This window comes from Salmo salar, chromosome 25 (genome assembly GCF_965601325.2).
Source record: "Salmo salar chromosome 25, fSalSal1, whole genome shotgun sequence".
In the NCBI taxonomy this organism is placed as follows: Eukaryota; Metazoa; Chordata; class Actinopteri; order Salmoniformes; family Salmonidae; genus Salmo; species Salmo salar.
In genome coordinates this window covers 10,033,073-10,049,553 of record NC_138315.1, presented here as the reverse complement: position 1 = coordinate 10,049,553, position 16,481 = coordinate 10,033,073, and the positions used below count along the sequence as shown (strand labels likewise).

General features: G+C 41.4%; 1 protein-coding gene across 4 annotated transcripts in view; it reads right to left on the bottom strand.

Annotated features, from left to right (window-relative positions):
* LOC106586120 (histone deacetylase 4) overlaps window positions 1-16,481 on the bottom strand; it is a 134,719-nt gene that overhangs the window by 76,780 nt on the left and 41,458 nt on the right. For 3 of the 4 annotated variants that reach the window (XM_014173000.3, XM_082968866.1, XM_082968867.1), the window contains exons 4-5: window positions 13,084-13,204; window positions 1,989-2,107 (exon numbers count right to left, since the gene is read on the bottom strand). In XM_014173000.3, coding sequence (XP_014028475.1) covers window positions 1,989-2,107; window positions 13,084-13,204 — 240 coding nt within the window. The remainder of the gene's footprint in view (window positions 1-1,988; window positions 2,108-13,083; window positions 13,205-16,481) is intronic. The other variant, XM_082968865.1, reaches the window with a different exon arrangement.

Below are 16,481 nucleotides of genomic sequence, written 5' to 3'. Positions count from 1 at the left end.
TGTTGTTGAATATCTACTGTAACAATATGAATATCTCAAAAGCTAGTCAGTTGTATAGGCATTGCTTGTCAATAATTGCCTACACTACCACTAAGTGAAGACATTCAAAATACAGTGGTGGGATTTTAGATCCCCATGTTCCATATTAGAGATGTGATACGAGGGAGCGGAAGAGACACGGATGAGAAGTGTGACATTTTCCTTCTGACATTAAAGACAGACAAAGCCTCCTCGCGACAGTATTAAAATTTGTAGCCACCGCAGTTATGATGGCTGTGATGGGAGCCGCCGGCAGAGCGGAGAGAAGTGGCGCCGCAAAATGGGAAATGACACGCACTGCAGTCTTCACCCGTGAGTGGTTTAATAACAGCGGAATACAGATAAAAACCATGCAGAGCCCAGTGAGGACAATAAGGTCTCAGTGCTTGGCTAAACAGCTGATAAAGAATAAAGATGAGGGGGTGGTGTGGACTGGGGTGCTGGTGTGGAGAGTGTGGAATGGGAATGTATGTGGAGGGAGTATAAAGCACAACCTGACTATAATGTCGAGAAGTGATATGAGGAGATGGACTTTAATTAGGAAGGGGGGGGGGGGGGGGGGGATGAAATATGTGGAGTATGCATATGGTAGTTTTAATGTATACCTTTAACACAAAATTATATTACAAGCCTGGTACCTGAGCTGAGGTGCTACGCACTAATCGCACTATGCAGCATCTATCACCTTTTCAATGTTTGTATCCTTTTGCAAATTATTTGTGGATTCAAATAAAGTATTTAAAATGTGGATGTACAGCATTTATCCCCAAGTGAACAGCGCAAGGTATACAGTAGCAAATCTTAAACATTTCCAGACCCAAGTCTGTCTGTTCATTTTTTTTTTTTTACAGCCTCTTTAGGTGTCTAGCAAGGCTCAATCCAGGGCCCTCTCCTGTTTCTGTCATAACATTCCCACTCGTCGCCGGGATAACACATTCCTGTCCACATCCCCACAGGCGGCAGGGCTGTCGGTGCTCCAGAGTACACTGAGGTTGATCTCCAGCTGGATGAGCAGGGACAGACGTGTACAAACGAGCCCAGACGCTAACTGAATAATCACTGCCTAGCCCCCACAGCGGTAGTAGAGCTTCTCAAAGGATTTGAAATGGGTACTCTCCAACCAGAACTGCTTGGTATCAGACTCTGTATGTTTCATAGACAGCCTGCTTATTTTAGTTGATTTGTTGTCTTATGTTTCTCATGTCAACATTGTTCTCATGTTGGTAATGATTTGTATAACCTTGCTGCTCTCTTGAACCACATCTCTTGTATAAAATACACAATCTTAACAACAGAAACCCTTATAAATAAAGAAAGGAAATAAGAAAGCAGCAGAAATGCTGAGATAGTCTCCTTATACTAACCAGTCACGAAGAACTCTTGAATGTCAAGCTAGTGATCATAGTAGTAACTGGGATTGACAATCTACCCCACTATCATTTCTAATCTGCCCCAAAACTGCAAAGCTCTACACACGACATTGCTAATGAGCCAGGAGCAAAGACTGCTGGGACCTGGTGACAAATCGGCGTGCACTGCGTCACTGGTGGCAACTGCAGTGGATCACTGGTGTCAACAGTTGTGTCACCCATGACAACTGGCACAAAGTAACACAGTTGGCTACGTCTACTTTAAATGTTTTGGCTCAATACTTTGGCCCCATTTCCTCTTGCTGATCTGAAAAAGCCTGGATGTGTGAAGGCAATATGTTGGAGTAGGCCAAATGGAGTTGTCACCAAATTGCTTACACCTATTCACTTATTCACTTTTACTTAATCTAACTAACTGTTCGATTAGTTATAATGTGGAAAGAGGAAGTTGGAAAGGGAAGAGCTTTCAAAAAGAGCTTCAAACACAGTCAAGGAAAGCAAAAAAACACATTGATAGTGTACTCCAAAGTGAAAAGAGGTTAGGGGTTAGGGTTCAGGGGTAAGGTGGAGGAGGCCTACCTGTCTTGCGGAGAGGGAAGTTGTCTTTGGGGTCGTACATCCCCAGGATGGCGTGGTTGTAAGTGGACATCCCTGTCTGGGGAGGGGAGCTCTGGTCCAGGGAGCTGTGCTGGGTCTTCCTACATAGGGGAGACAAATACACATTTACAATATTTAATTTGGGTCCTTCGAAGGGAGCAAAAGTCGACCTCACTTGCAAGGTAGAGGACATCTGGTTATTGGAAGTAAACTGAATGTTTTCCCCCATTGTAGATAAATACATCTGGAGATTGTACACAGTATGATGGATAATCAACAACATGCAATAAGATGTTGAAAAATCTAAATCCAGCTTTTCAATGATTTCTTGTAATTGTAAATTTGTAACATCTGCTCTTCAAGAAGCATTAAGGCACAATTGGTCCATATTTGAAAGGTTACACATGCATGAATAACTAGTGTGACGTCATCTAAGGGCAACGTATGTTTGTTGTTGAGGGTTGAAAGCTGAAAGCTGAACGGTTTATTGTTTTTGTAAAGTTGACAGTGTTTCCTTGTACATTTTGTCATATTTTATTTTTGGGATGCTAAGGCTCTGTTGGGCTTAGTTGCTGCGAGCGCTGCTATCTGTCCCCGGATCCTGCCAGATTCGGGGGAGAGACACGGAAGCCCAGCTAGCCTACCTGGCTCGGCGGTCTCAAATGGAGGTCGCTATTGAATGTTTCCAGCACTGCAGGAACTGTGTTTACTTTGCTTTGTTCCGGGACAATGTGGACTGCACTGACTTTCAATGTGGACCGTTCTGACTTTCAATGTAGTAACTGCTTGCTTGCGGAGGACTACAGAGCTACTCTTAGGAAGCAGGTAACAAACCTACAAAAGCTACTGGGGAATCCACGCCCACCTACTTTTTCTTTTTCTTCCACCCCAGTAGCCAGACGCTGCTCTGGTCTGGTGGAAGTGTCGCCGCCTTGTCGGCTCTCCACAGCCGACTGGCCAGTGCTCAGCCGAGATCCATCCCTGAAGGGGTCTCACCCTTCCCTGGAGAATGGAGCTGTTCTCGACCCAACCAACCAGACATGGAGATACATCACTAGCCGTGGAAGTCAAAGAAAGCGTCCTCTGGCACCGGGGGTCTCCTTGGAGTTGTTAAGCCCGGACCTGACACAGACCAGAAAAGGCTTTGCCGCCCTGGATCCAGAGGTTCCGGCACCATCTTCCTTAGGGGCTTCCCAATCGACATCGGATCCCGAGGTTCCTGCATCTTCGTCCTCTGTTCTGTCTACCTCTCCGGTGGCTTCTATCTCGGGTTCAGATCCTCAGAGCTCCCACCCTTATCAGACCTTGAGGCTGCCTGAGAGATCGAACCATTCAACATCACCAGCTGCCATCATTAGCAGCTCTATGGTGAGAAACATCTCAGTTCCCAATGCAAAAACCCTGTGCTACCCAGGAGCACGAGTACAGGACATCACAAGGCTGCTAACGACTGTCCTACGGCAGATGCCGGAAGCTGACGCTGTCATAGTCCATGTGAGGTCAAACAACATCAGGAGGGCTAGCTCAGAACATCTGAACTTTTATTTTAAAGAACTGATTTTTGCATTAAAAGACTCCAAAAAACTGCCGATAATTTCAGGTCCAGTACCATCGTTGGGCCGCGTGTGTGAAAGATTCAGCAGGCTACTGGCATTACAATTTTGGCTAAAAGATTATAGTAGCTCTGCTGGAGTGACCTTTATAGATAACTTTGACACCTTCTGGAAACAGAAGATACTCTACAGGAATGACGGAGTCCATCCAAATCATCTTGTCTCCTGGACTCGCATTTCAAGGCTGCATTGAAACAATGACTTATCAATGACCCAAGACCAGCTCAGTTAATCCCTACCATTGTGACAATGAGTTGTCATAATGCTGAATCAAATGTACATTATCCTAGGGGTGTTAGTAGACACAATGTAAGTAACTTAAATGGAGTCCCCCTAATTGCCCTGAATACCGGTGTTGATCCTACAGCTATTGTATGCAGTAATCATGAGCTTATGAACCAGAGTTATACTGTTAGCACTGAGGCGGTGTGCCCTAGTAGGAAGTCTACTTCTGATAAGCTTCCCAGTAAAGCATTAAAAACAATCAAGCAACCCCGTTTTTTTTAAATTGCACATATTAACATATGCAGCCTGAGAAACAAGGTCCATGAAGTCAATAACTTGCTTGTAACTGATGACATTCATATCAATGAAACTCACTTAGATAATACCTTTGATGCCTGGAGGGAAGCTAACGTTATTCCACTAACCCAAGAATAGTAAATCCCCCTTTACTGGCTCCAATAGTCGACCAATCAGCCTGTTACCAACCCTTAGTAAACTTCTGTAAAAAAATGTGTTTGTCCAGATACAATGTTATTTCACAGTTAACAAATTGACAACAGACTTTCAGCATGCTTATAGGGAAGGACACTCAACAAGCACAGAACTTACACAAATGACTGATGATTGGCTGAGAGAAATTTATGATAAAATGATTGTGGGGGCTGTCTTGTTAGACTTCAATGCAGCTTTTGACATTATCGATCATAGTCTGCTGCTGGAATAACTTTTGTGTTATGGCTTTACACCCCCTGCTATAATGTGGATAAAGAGGTACTTGTCTAAGAGAACATAGAGGGTGTTCTTTAATGGAAGCCTCTCAAGCATAATCCAAGTAGAATCAGGAATTCCCCAGGGTAGCTGTTTAGGCCGCTTACTTTAAAAAAAATCTTTACTAACGACATGCCACTGGCTTTGAGTAAAGCTACTACAGCAGCTGAAATGACTTTAACACTTAACAAAGAAAGAGCTGCAGTTAGTTTTGGAATGGGTAGCAATGAATAAGTTAGTCCTAAAAGCATTGTATTTGGGACAAATCATTCACTAAACCCTAAACCTCAACTACATCTCGTAATTAATAATGTTGAAATTGAGCAAGTTGAGGTGATTAAAATGCTTGGAGTAACCCTGGATTGTAAGGTGTCATGATCAAAACATATTGATACAACAGTAGCTAAGATGGGGAGAAGTCTGTCCATAATAAAGCACTGCTCTGCCTTCTTAACAACACTATCAACAAGGCAAGTCCTACAGGCCCTAGTTTTGTTGCACCTAGACTACTGTTCAGTAGCGTGGTCAGGTGCCACAAAGAGGGACTTAGGAAAATTGCAGTTGGCTCAGAACAGGGCAGCATGGCTGGCCCTTAAACGTACACGGAGAGCTAACATTAATGACATGCATGTCAATATCTCATGGCTCAAAGTGGAAGAGAGATTGACTTCATCAGTGTTTGTTTTTGTAAGAGGTGTTGACAAGCTGAATGTACCTAGCTGTCTGTTTAAAATACTTGCACACAGCTCAGACACCCATGCATAGCCGACAAGACATGCCACCAGAGGTCTCTTCACAGTCCCCAAGTCCAGAATAGACTATGACAGGCACACAGTACTACATAGAGTCATGACTACATGGAACTCTATTCTACATCAGGTAACTGATGCAAGCAATAGAATCAGATTTAAAAAACAGGTAAACATACACCTTTTGGAACAACGGGGACTATGAAGAGACACACACAAAGGTACAGACACAGGCAGACACAGGCATGTGGTTAGAGTGTTGGGCTAGTAACCAAAAGGTTGCTAGATCGAATCCCTGAGCTGACAAGGTAAAACTATGTCTTTCTGCCCCTGAACAAGGCAGTTAACCCACTGTTCCTAGGCCGTCATTGTAAATAAGAATTTGTTAACTGACATGCCTAGTTAAATAAAGGTTAAATAAAAAAACATATTGTATACAGTTGAAGTCGGAAGTTTACATACACTTAGGTTGGAGTCATTAAAACTCATTTTTCAACCACTCCACAAATTTCCTGTTAACAAACTATAGTTCTGGCAAGTCGGTTAGGACATCTACTTTGTGCATGACACAAGTAATTTTTCTAACAATTGTTTACAGACAGATTATTTCACTTATAATTCACTGTATCACAATTCCAGTGGGTCAGAAGTTTACATACACTAAGTTGACTGTGCCTTTAAACAGCTTGGAATATTCCAGAACATGATGTCATGGTTTTAGAAGCTTCTGATAGGCTAATTGACATAATTTGAGTCAATTGGAGGTGTACCTGTAGATGTATTTCAAGGCCTACCTTCAAACTCAGTGCCTGTTTCATCCTTGGGAGCAATTTCCAAATGCCTGAAGGTACCACGTTCATCTGTACAAGCAATAGTACTCACATATAAACACCATGGGACCCAGTGCAAATCAATCCCAGAACAACAGCAAAGGACCTTGTGAAGATGCTGGAGAAAACAGGTACAAAAGTATCTATATCCACGGTAAAATGAGTCCTATATCGACATAACCTGAAAGGCCACTCAGCAAGGAAGAAGCCACTGCTCCAAAACCGCCATAAAAAAGCCAGACAACGGTTTGCAACTGCACATGGGGGCAAAGATCACACAGCGAAATGTTCTCTGGTCTGATGAAACAAAAATAGAACTGTTTGGCCATTTAAAAAAAATAATAAATTCATCTTTATTTTAACAGGGAAAACAGACTGAGACCTGGCTCTCTTTTACGGCTGTGCCCTGTGTAAACATGTTGACGTGTACAGTTTTAGGCATACAGACAAGAACATTTCAAACATACAAAGACACAATTCAACAGAAACAATCACAGACAACATCATATTGATCCTCCATAACATTTTTTAAATGGGCAAGGGACATCAGAGTGTCGAACTTAAGTTGGATCTGCAGTTTGTTCCATAAATAAGGTGCAAAGGAACTAAAGGCAGTCCTACCCAACTCTGTGGAGACCGCAGGAGTCTCTAATGTAATAGACATCTGTGATCTGGTTTTAAAATTAGTATATCTAGTGGAAATTAATGATGACATATATGGAGGTAGTTTTAAAAGAAGTGCTTTATAAATAAACAAGAGAGCATGTGGCTCTCACCTCACAGATAGAGTGGCCCAACCCACATGTTGATATAGGATATAGTGATGAGTTTTGTAACTATCACCCGTGATAAACCTGAGTGCACAATGGTAAATAGCATCCAGTGGTTTTAATGTGTTTGCCGATGCGTGCATATAGATAATATCACCATAATCTAAAACGGACATAAAAGTAGCCTGCACAATTTGTTTTCTATTTACGGAGGACAGACAAGCCCTGTTTCTGTAAAGGAACCCTATCTTGAATTTGAGCTTTTTTCCCAATTCAGTAACGTTTTTTAAATGAAAGCCTATCATCTAACCATACCCCTAAGTATTTATATGCAGAGACCTGTTTGATTTGAGTACCATCCAAGCTAGTGATTACAAAAGTGTTTCTAACTGAGAGTTTAGACCTAGAGAAAAACATGACATTTGTTTTCTTAGCGTTTAAAACAAGTTTAAGCTGTAAAAGAGACCCCTGTAGTATCCTAAAATCAGACTCCAACTGCATTAAAGCTTGGTCCACTGTTGGAGCAATAGAGTACATCACTGTGTCATCTGCATATAAATGGAATTTACAATAACTGACATCATCACCAATGTTGTTTATATAAAGTGAGAACAATAGTGGGCCAATTATTGAGCCCTGAGGGACCCCTTTAAGTAACTGTAAGGGGTCAGACTTGACCCCGTCGACCATGACGGCCTGAGTTCTATCTTTAAGATAGTCATAAAACCATCGGCAGACATCAGTGCCCAGTCCTATAGATGACAGCTTACTCAAAAGGATAGCATGGTCTACAGTGTCAAAAGCTTTTGACAAATCTACAAACACAGCACAGTGCTTTCTATCATCTAAGGCATTTGCAATATCATTTACAACAAGCATAGTGGCCATAATGACCATCATTATGTTTGGAGAAAAACGGGGGAGCCGAAGAACACCATCCCAACCATAAAGCACGGGTGTGGCAGCATCATGTTGTGGGGGTGCTTTGCTGCAGGAGGGACTGGTGCACTTCACAAAATAGATGGCATCATGAGGAAGGACAATTATGTGGATATATTGAAGCAACATCTCAAGACATCAGTCAGGTAGTTAAAGCTTGGTCGCAAATGGGTCTTCCAAATGAACAATGACCCCAAGCATAATTCCAAAGTTGTGGCAAAATGGCTTAAGGATAACAAAATCAAGGTATTGGAGTGGCCATCACAAGGCCCTGACCTCAATCTTATAGAAAATGTGTGGGCAGAACTAAAAAGCGTGTGCGAGCAAGGAGGCCTACAAACCTCCCTCAGCTACACCAGCTCTGTCAGGAGGAATGGGCCAAAATTTACCCAACTTATTGTGGGAAGCTTGTGGAAGGCTACCCAAAAAGTTTGACCCAAGTTAAACAATTTCAAGGCAATGCTACCAAATACTAATTGAGTGTATGTACACTTCGAACCCACTTGGAATGTGATGAAATAAATGAAAGCTGAAATAAACCATTCCCTCTACTATAATTCTGACATTTCACATTCTTAAAATAAAGTGGTGATCCTAACTGACCTAAGACAGGGAATCTTTACTCGGATTACATATCAGGAATTGAGAAAAACTGAGTTTAAATGTATTTGGCTAAGGTGTATGTAAACGTCCAACTATGTTTGGACCCCAGGAAGACTAGCTGCCTTGGCAGCAGCTAATGGGGATCCCTAATAAATACAAACACGCACACACGCACACGCACACACGCAGGCTGGCGCATGAGCGTTACCACAAACACAGCTCACTCCCCACCACACACAACCTCCTCTCAGGCAGACCTTTTTATTTATGGCCCGACACTTTGCATGCCATCTCAGATTACCTACAATGCATATATATGCCCAGCCGGAAGGGGTGCGAATCCCTGTGTTTGTAAACAAACCCGCTCTGACACGCCAACGAGCGGGAACAGATCTGATGGAGCCATAAAAGCGACTACTATTGCAAGGACCTGCTGGTGTGCGAACGATCTGCTGATGTTACCCGTCTGTCCATGCTACTCTGTCTGACTGGGTAGCAATGGTGCATGCCAGTTGATGTGGCTTCAGTAGTGTGAGGGAGAAACAGGCGTCTGTCTGTCTGCCTATCTCTGTTACTGTGTATCCGTCTGTCCTCAGATACCATTGAACAGTGTGTACCCGTCTGTCTCTGTGTCCGTCTTCCTTAACTGCCATTATGTTCCACTGTGTTACGGTAAAACATGATGAGGGCTTCATGTTTCTCAGTTAATAGCTAAGAGAGGATAACATTGATGTTTCCTCTGGCCATTTGAGGTCAGCTGTCATCTTTGCAGCCCACTGAATTGTTCTGTCTGGTTTTCCCCTCCATCTCAAATACACAGCGAGCCCGTCTAGGCTGCATGGCTGACATGTCTTTGGCTCATGTGGCAATTATAAAAATGCTGCCGTAGCTGTCAGAATATATACATGTTTTGATGAATAAAATATCTGGTGTTCGATGTTGTCTTAGAGTGCTCGTTTTATGTGGCTGCTGTCAGTGGTCTTTTTTTTGGGAGGTGGGGAAACAAACAAGTAAAGAGTAAACAAAACTAAGTAAAACCCCTGTAAAACTGTCAAGATAACTAGCCCCAGCCTCACTAACGCTCAATAACTTTGACAAGGAAGACCACCAATGGGGAGTTAAACTTCTCTCCAAGGACTTAAAGATTGAATCCGCATTAGGGGAAACAGCGCCACTGTCCACCCCAGTATCAATCAATCAAATGTATTTATAAAGCCCTTCTTACATCAGCTGATGTCACAAAGTGCTGTACAGAAACCCAGCCTAAAACCCCAAACAGCAAGCAATACTGGTGTAGAACCACGGTGGCTAGGAAAAACTCCCTAGAAAGGCCAGACCCTAGGAAGAAACCTAGAGAGGAACCAAGCTATGAGGGGTGGCCAGTCCTCTTCTGGCTGTGCCAGGTAGAGATTATAACAGAACATGGCCAAGATGTTCAAATGTTCATAGATGACCAGCAGGGTCAAATAATAATAATCACAGTGGTTGTAGAGGTTGCAACAGGTCAGCACTTCAGGAGTAAATGTCAGTTGGCTTTTCATAGCCGATCATTCAGTTTTCTGTCTCTAGAGAGTTGAAAACAGCAGGTCTGGGACAGGTAGCACGTCCGGTGAACAGAACAGGTCAGGTCAGATGTACCTTTGTTATTGTTTTTGTTTTGTGGATGAAACGGAGGTAAGGTGCGTCAAGCAGCGTGGTAAAAAAAATGCAGTACACATTTGGCTGTTTGCAGTAACTTCTTTGTTGTTGTAATATTCCAAACGGACATGGCAGTTTCACCATTAATGACTCCAGGTTAAACCATCACTACTACTGTAGTGAAAGAAAGAAAGAAAGAAAGAAAGAAAGAAAGAAAGAAAGAAAGAAAGAAAGAAAGAAAGAAAGAAAGAAAGAAAGAAAGAAAGAAAGAAAGAGAGAGCGAAAGTGAAAGAAGAGAGTGGTGCCAGTGTGTTAATATTCATCGGGTGGTTCCTCTCAAAACCCTTTCTGTGCACCTCCTCATTTCCCAATATCAGAAGGCGACAGCAGAGGTCCCGGGAGATGGGCTACGTGTCTGCATGAGTAGAAGTGAGAGAGAGATACCAGAGAGAGAGGAGAGAGGAGGGAGGAGGGGAGAGTGGGGATGGAGAGGTAAGGGTGGAGGGGGGGGGGGGGGGGGGGGGGGGTGGAGAGAGAAAGAGGGAGGAGGGGAGCAAGAGAGAAATTGGGAAAGAGAGAGAGCAGAGGTAGAGAGAAAGAGTGGTCCTACATAGTAGATTCGATCTGAGGCACAGACAGTGAGACCCAATCCTAAATAGACCATTTAGCCCATTGGTATTCAATCTTTTTCAGCGTGGACCCCATTTTTTCCACCAGAATTTACCACCCCAAATCTAATAACACAACCATAAAATCGATAAATGTCTATTTTTACATCAACAAATAACCTTCAATTCATTACATTTTCATCTCTAGATAGCCCTTTTCCTTTCTTATCAAAATGCAAATAAACCAATAAAAACAATTACTCTATGTATATTTTTGTATTCTAATTTATCTTTCTCAAAAACGTTTGTATATTGTCCCATAAAATAATTTGTAATCTTAATTATCCCCCCACCCCCACCAAAAAGTGAATAAAAAAACTGAATAAAAATGTTGACGCCCCATTAGGGTGACCCCAACTTTGAATACCACTGCTTTAGCCTTTAACCCATGTACACTTGTGTAGAACTGAGTGGATTGCATAAGGTGCAAGCAATATGGATGTAATTCTACCTAGTATCAGAAGGCGAGATGGGGCTGTTACTATACTGCTTACAGTGCCTTGCAAAAGTATTCCACCCCCTTGGCAATTTTCCTATTTTGTTGCATTACAACCTGTAATTTAAATAGATTTTTATTTGGATTTCATGTAATGGACATACACAAAATAAAAATGGTGAAGTGAAATGAAAAAAAAGTACTTATTAAAAAAAATATATATTTAAAAAATGGAAAAGTGGTGCGTGCATATGTATTCACCCCCTTTGCTATGAAGCCCCTAAATAAGATATGGTGCAACCAATTACCTTTAGTATTCACAGAATTAGTTAAATAAAGTCCACCTGTGTGCAATCGAAGTGTTACATGACCTGTCACATGATCTCAGTATATATACAACTGTTCTGAAAGGCCCCAGATTCTGCAGCACCACTAAGTGGCACCATGAAGACCAAGGAACTCTCCAAACAGGTCTGGGACAAACTTGTGGAGAAGTACAGATCAGACTTGGGTTCTAAAAAAAATCTGAAACTTTGAACTTCCCATGGAGCACCATAAAATCCATTATAATTTATTTTTGAAAGAATATGGCACCACAACAAACCTGCCAAGAGAGGGCCGCCCACCAAAACTCATGGACCAGGCAACGAAGACATTAATCAGAGAGGCAACAAAGAGACCAAAGATAACCCTGAAGGAGCTGCAAAGCTCTACAGTGGAGATTGGAGTATCTGTCCATAGGACCACTATAAGCTGTACACTCAAAAGGAGCTGGGCATTACGGAAGAGTGGCCAGAAAAAAGCCATTGTTTAAATAAAAAAATAAGCAAGCATTTGGGAGACTCCCCAAACATATGGAAGAAGGTACTCTGGTCAGATAAGACTAAAATGTAGCTTTTGGGCCATCAAGGAAAACGCTATGTCTGGCACAAACCCAACACCTCACATCACCCCAAGAACACCATCCCCACGGTGAAGCATGGTGTTGGCAGCATCATGCTGTGGGGATGTTTTTCATTGGCAGGGACTGGGAAACTGGTCAAAATTTATGGAATGATTGATGGCGCTAAATACAGGGAAATTCTTGAGGGGAAACCTGTTTCAGTCTTCCAGAGATTTGAGACTAGGATGGAGGTTTAACTTCCAGCAGGACAATGACCCTAAGCATACTGCTAAAGCAAGACTCGAGTGGTTTAAAGGGAAACATTTAAATGTCAAAGCCCAGATCTCAATCCAATTGAGAATCTGTGGTATGACTTAAAGATTGCTGTACACCAGCGGAACCCATCCAACTTGAAAGAGCTGGAGCAGTTTTGCCTTGAAGAATGGGCAAAAATCCCAGTGGCTAGATGTGCCAAGCTTACAGAGACATACCCCAAGAGACCTGCAGCTGTAATTGCTACAAAATGTGTCTCTACGAAGTATTTACTTTGGGGGGGTGAACAGTTATGCACGCTCAAGTATTCTTTTTTTTGTCTAATTTGTTGTTTGTTTCACAATAAAAAATATTTAGCATCTTCAAAGTGGTAGGCATGTTGTGTAAATCAAATGATACAACCCCCCCAAAAAATCTATTTTAATTCCAGATTGTAAGGCAACAAAATAGGAAAAATGCCATGGGGGTGAATACTTGCGCAAGCCACTGTGATCATATCCTTTAACATCTACAAAATCAGGATGGGGGTGGATTGGGGGGGGGGGGGGGGCTGTGAGGCTATGCAGCTTCCATGAAGAACATTGAGTTCTGACATGTCATCATTTGGCACATTGCACCAGCATAAGTAAGTTAAACTTTACCTATAGTTGGGTAAGAGTAAGGGTGTGGGTAAGATACTCACCCGTACCAATAGCGTGGGTCGGTAGACATGCAGTGGTTGAGGCTGCGCTGGGCCAGGGCTTTCTTCTTGTTCAGGACAAACTCCTGCAGCCTCATCTTGACCTCTGTGCTGGCCACCGCACCTGGGAGAGATGAGCGAAAAGCCAAGGATTAGGGACTACAAAATGACAGGAGAAGTACTACAAATACAACCTTCAAAATAGCCTGGAGGAACACTTATCATTCTGTTTCCCGCTTCAGATGTGGTTCCTCGTTGCTGTTGGATTAAACTTGAATTATAGATCTTTACATGCCCCAATGACATTTAGTTAAAATATAGCCTTTCTATATAATTTAAAAGTGATAGTAAACTGAATCCAATGGGGGAACAGAAATGAAACAACACGGAATCATTCTGAGTGAAATACTACTATAGAATGCAGCCTGAAGGAGTGACTGAACAGAGCTCGGTTTCCCAAAAGCATCTTAAGGCTAAGTTCATCTTTAGAACCTTCGTAGGAGCATTGTTAAATCTCCGAGCTGTTTCCCCAAACCATCGTTAGAACCTTCGTAGGAGCATCGCTAAATCTCCGAGCTGTTTCCCGAAACCATCATTATTAACGTATCACTTGAAAACGCTTTTGCTCTAACGCCTGCCTCAGACCACTCGTAGAACAGCTAACTGCATCGTTAGACCCTTTTTTTTGCCCTCCCGCGTCGCTTTATACCCAGAAGATCTCCGCTCAACATAAAATCACATGGTTTATCCGTCCACTGATAACTTCCGAACAAAGTTGACTACAAACACAAAGCTGCCAATGTCTTTGCAATTGATTTAAACAAGCGAGTATAAAATGATGCTGCAAATGAAAACCAAGATGACTGCATTATTAAAATATAAAGATTATACAGTGCCTTCAGAAAGTATTCACACCCATTGACTTTTTCCACATTTTTTTTTTGTCACTGGCCTACACACAATATCCCATAATGTCAAAGAGGAATTATGTTTTCAAATATTTTACAGATTAATAAAAAATGAAAAGCTGAAAAGTCTTGAGTCAAAAAATATTCAACCCCTTTGTTACGGCAAGCCTAATAAATTCAGGAGTAAACATTTGTGTGCAATAATAGTGTTTAACATGATTTTTGAATGATTACCCCATCTCTGTAACCCAAACATACAATTATATGTAAGGTCCCTCAGTCGAGCAGTGAATTTCAAACACATATTCAACCACAAAGACCAGGGAGGTTGTCCAATGCCTCGCAAAGAAGGGCATCTGGACACTGGATGGTGTATCAATCCATCCAGTTAGTACACACACTGTAGGAAGAAAACCACTCAGGGATTTCACCTTGAGGCCAATGGGGACTTTAAAATATATACAGAGTGTAATGGCTGTGATAGGAGAAAACTGATGATGGCTCAACAACATTGTAGTTACTCCACAATACTAACCTAATTGACAGAGTGAATAGAAGGAAGCCTGTACAGAATAAAATATTCCAAAACATGCATCGTGTTTACAACAAGGCACTAAATACGGCAAAACAAAACATGTGGCAAAGAAATTAACTTTTTGTCCAGAATACAAAGTGTTATGTTTGAGGCAAATCCAACACAACACATTACTGAGTACCACTTTAATCTTTTCAAGCATATTGGTGGCTGCGTCATGTTATGGGTATGCTTGTAATTGTTAAGGACTGGGGAGTTTTTCAGGATGAAAAAGAACTGGAACGGAGTTAAAAGTCAAAATCCTAGATTAAATCCTGGTTCAGTCTACTTTCCACCAGTCACTGGGAGATGAATTAACCTTTCAGGACAATAAACTAAAAGACAGTGAATGTTCCTGAGTGGCCGAGTTAAATTAATATGTTATATGTTTTTTTAGGGGGTAGATCAGCTTTAATATTGTAGATAGTTTGTGGCTTCTATCAATTTAATTGTCTGCAGTATTTCCAATCCCCCATATATATTTTCTTGTAAATATATATATTATTTCAAATGTATAATAAATATATATTTTTATATCAATTAGTATATTTGAGTTTAATATGTGTTGTAATATTTGTTCTGTCTTTTCTGGTGGATTAAACTGAAACTGTAACCAGCTTTCTATGGCTTGTTTTAAAAAATAATTATATTTTGGATATTATTTAATTTTCAAATAACTGAAAGTGAGAGATTGTATTCTGAATGAAGGGAAAAGGGCCATTCTTGAACACTGGGTGAGCCATTCTTACTAATCTGCTAAAGAACCAGATAGGAGTTTACTTTTTCTATGACTGAAGCCTTTAGTGAGAGGTCCAAAGCTTTAATATTTAATCATTTCTGCCCTCCGAATTCATATTCATTATATGCTTTGGCCCGTTTAATTTCGTCTGGCTTGCCGTTCCAAACAAAGTTCAATAAAACAAGTCATTAGGTATACGCAGGGCCCTAAATAAATAGGTAAACTGATATGACTAAAGAATGAATCAGGGTGATTTTTCCACAAATAGAAAGGTGTTGTCCTTTCCGTGGAAGCAAGATCTTATCTAATTTGGCTTTCCTTCTATAAAAAAGTATTGTAGTGAGATAATTTGTCACGCCTACTCCCGCTCCCTCTCTCCAGCGCTCAACATCGCTGGTCTACTAACTACCGGCACTGGCAACAATCGTTACGCACACCTGCTCCTCATCATTACGCACACCTGGTCATCATTATCTCCTTGATTACTCACCCTTTATTTAGCCCTCGGTAGACAGCAGTCACTAGCTAGTACTGTTTGCTCTTACGCTTCTTATGTTTTGTTCATCTGCTTTGCTTCATTATTAAACTCACCTTCTGCAACTCCTTCCTGACTCCCTGCGTATTACAGTACGTTACATAATTTCTTTCTTTCGGGATATGAATACAGAGTATGTCTACTTCACCATTGGAGCATTTTATTGGTATACTATACGGTAATGTAAAAGTTGTATATTTTAGCGATCCAATATATAATATGTTTTGTATCCAGAGAGGTTAAAGAATTATCTAGATCCTCTATGAGGCTGTGGAGGGATCCAAATTGCGGATGCAAAAGAAAACATGAATCGTCAGCGTACACCTTTGTTTTTTAAGCCCTGGATATTGTCGTTGGATCTGATTTGAATAGCTAACATTTCGATTGCCATAATAAATATATATGCCACAGTGGATAACCTTGTTTTACTCCTCTTGACAATTTAATACTTTCTGCGAAGTAGCCATTATTTACTCCACAATTAAAATAGTCCAGGCATTTTTATATAAATCCCAGTCGTACTTTATCAAAGGACTTTTCTAAAGTCTGCTATGAATGCCATGCCTGGTTTCCCAAAATTGTATTAGTGTTCTATTGTTTCCAGTACTTGTCTTATATTATGTATCGTCCATGTAAAAAGGATGA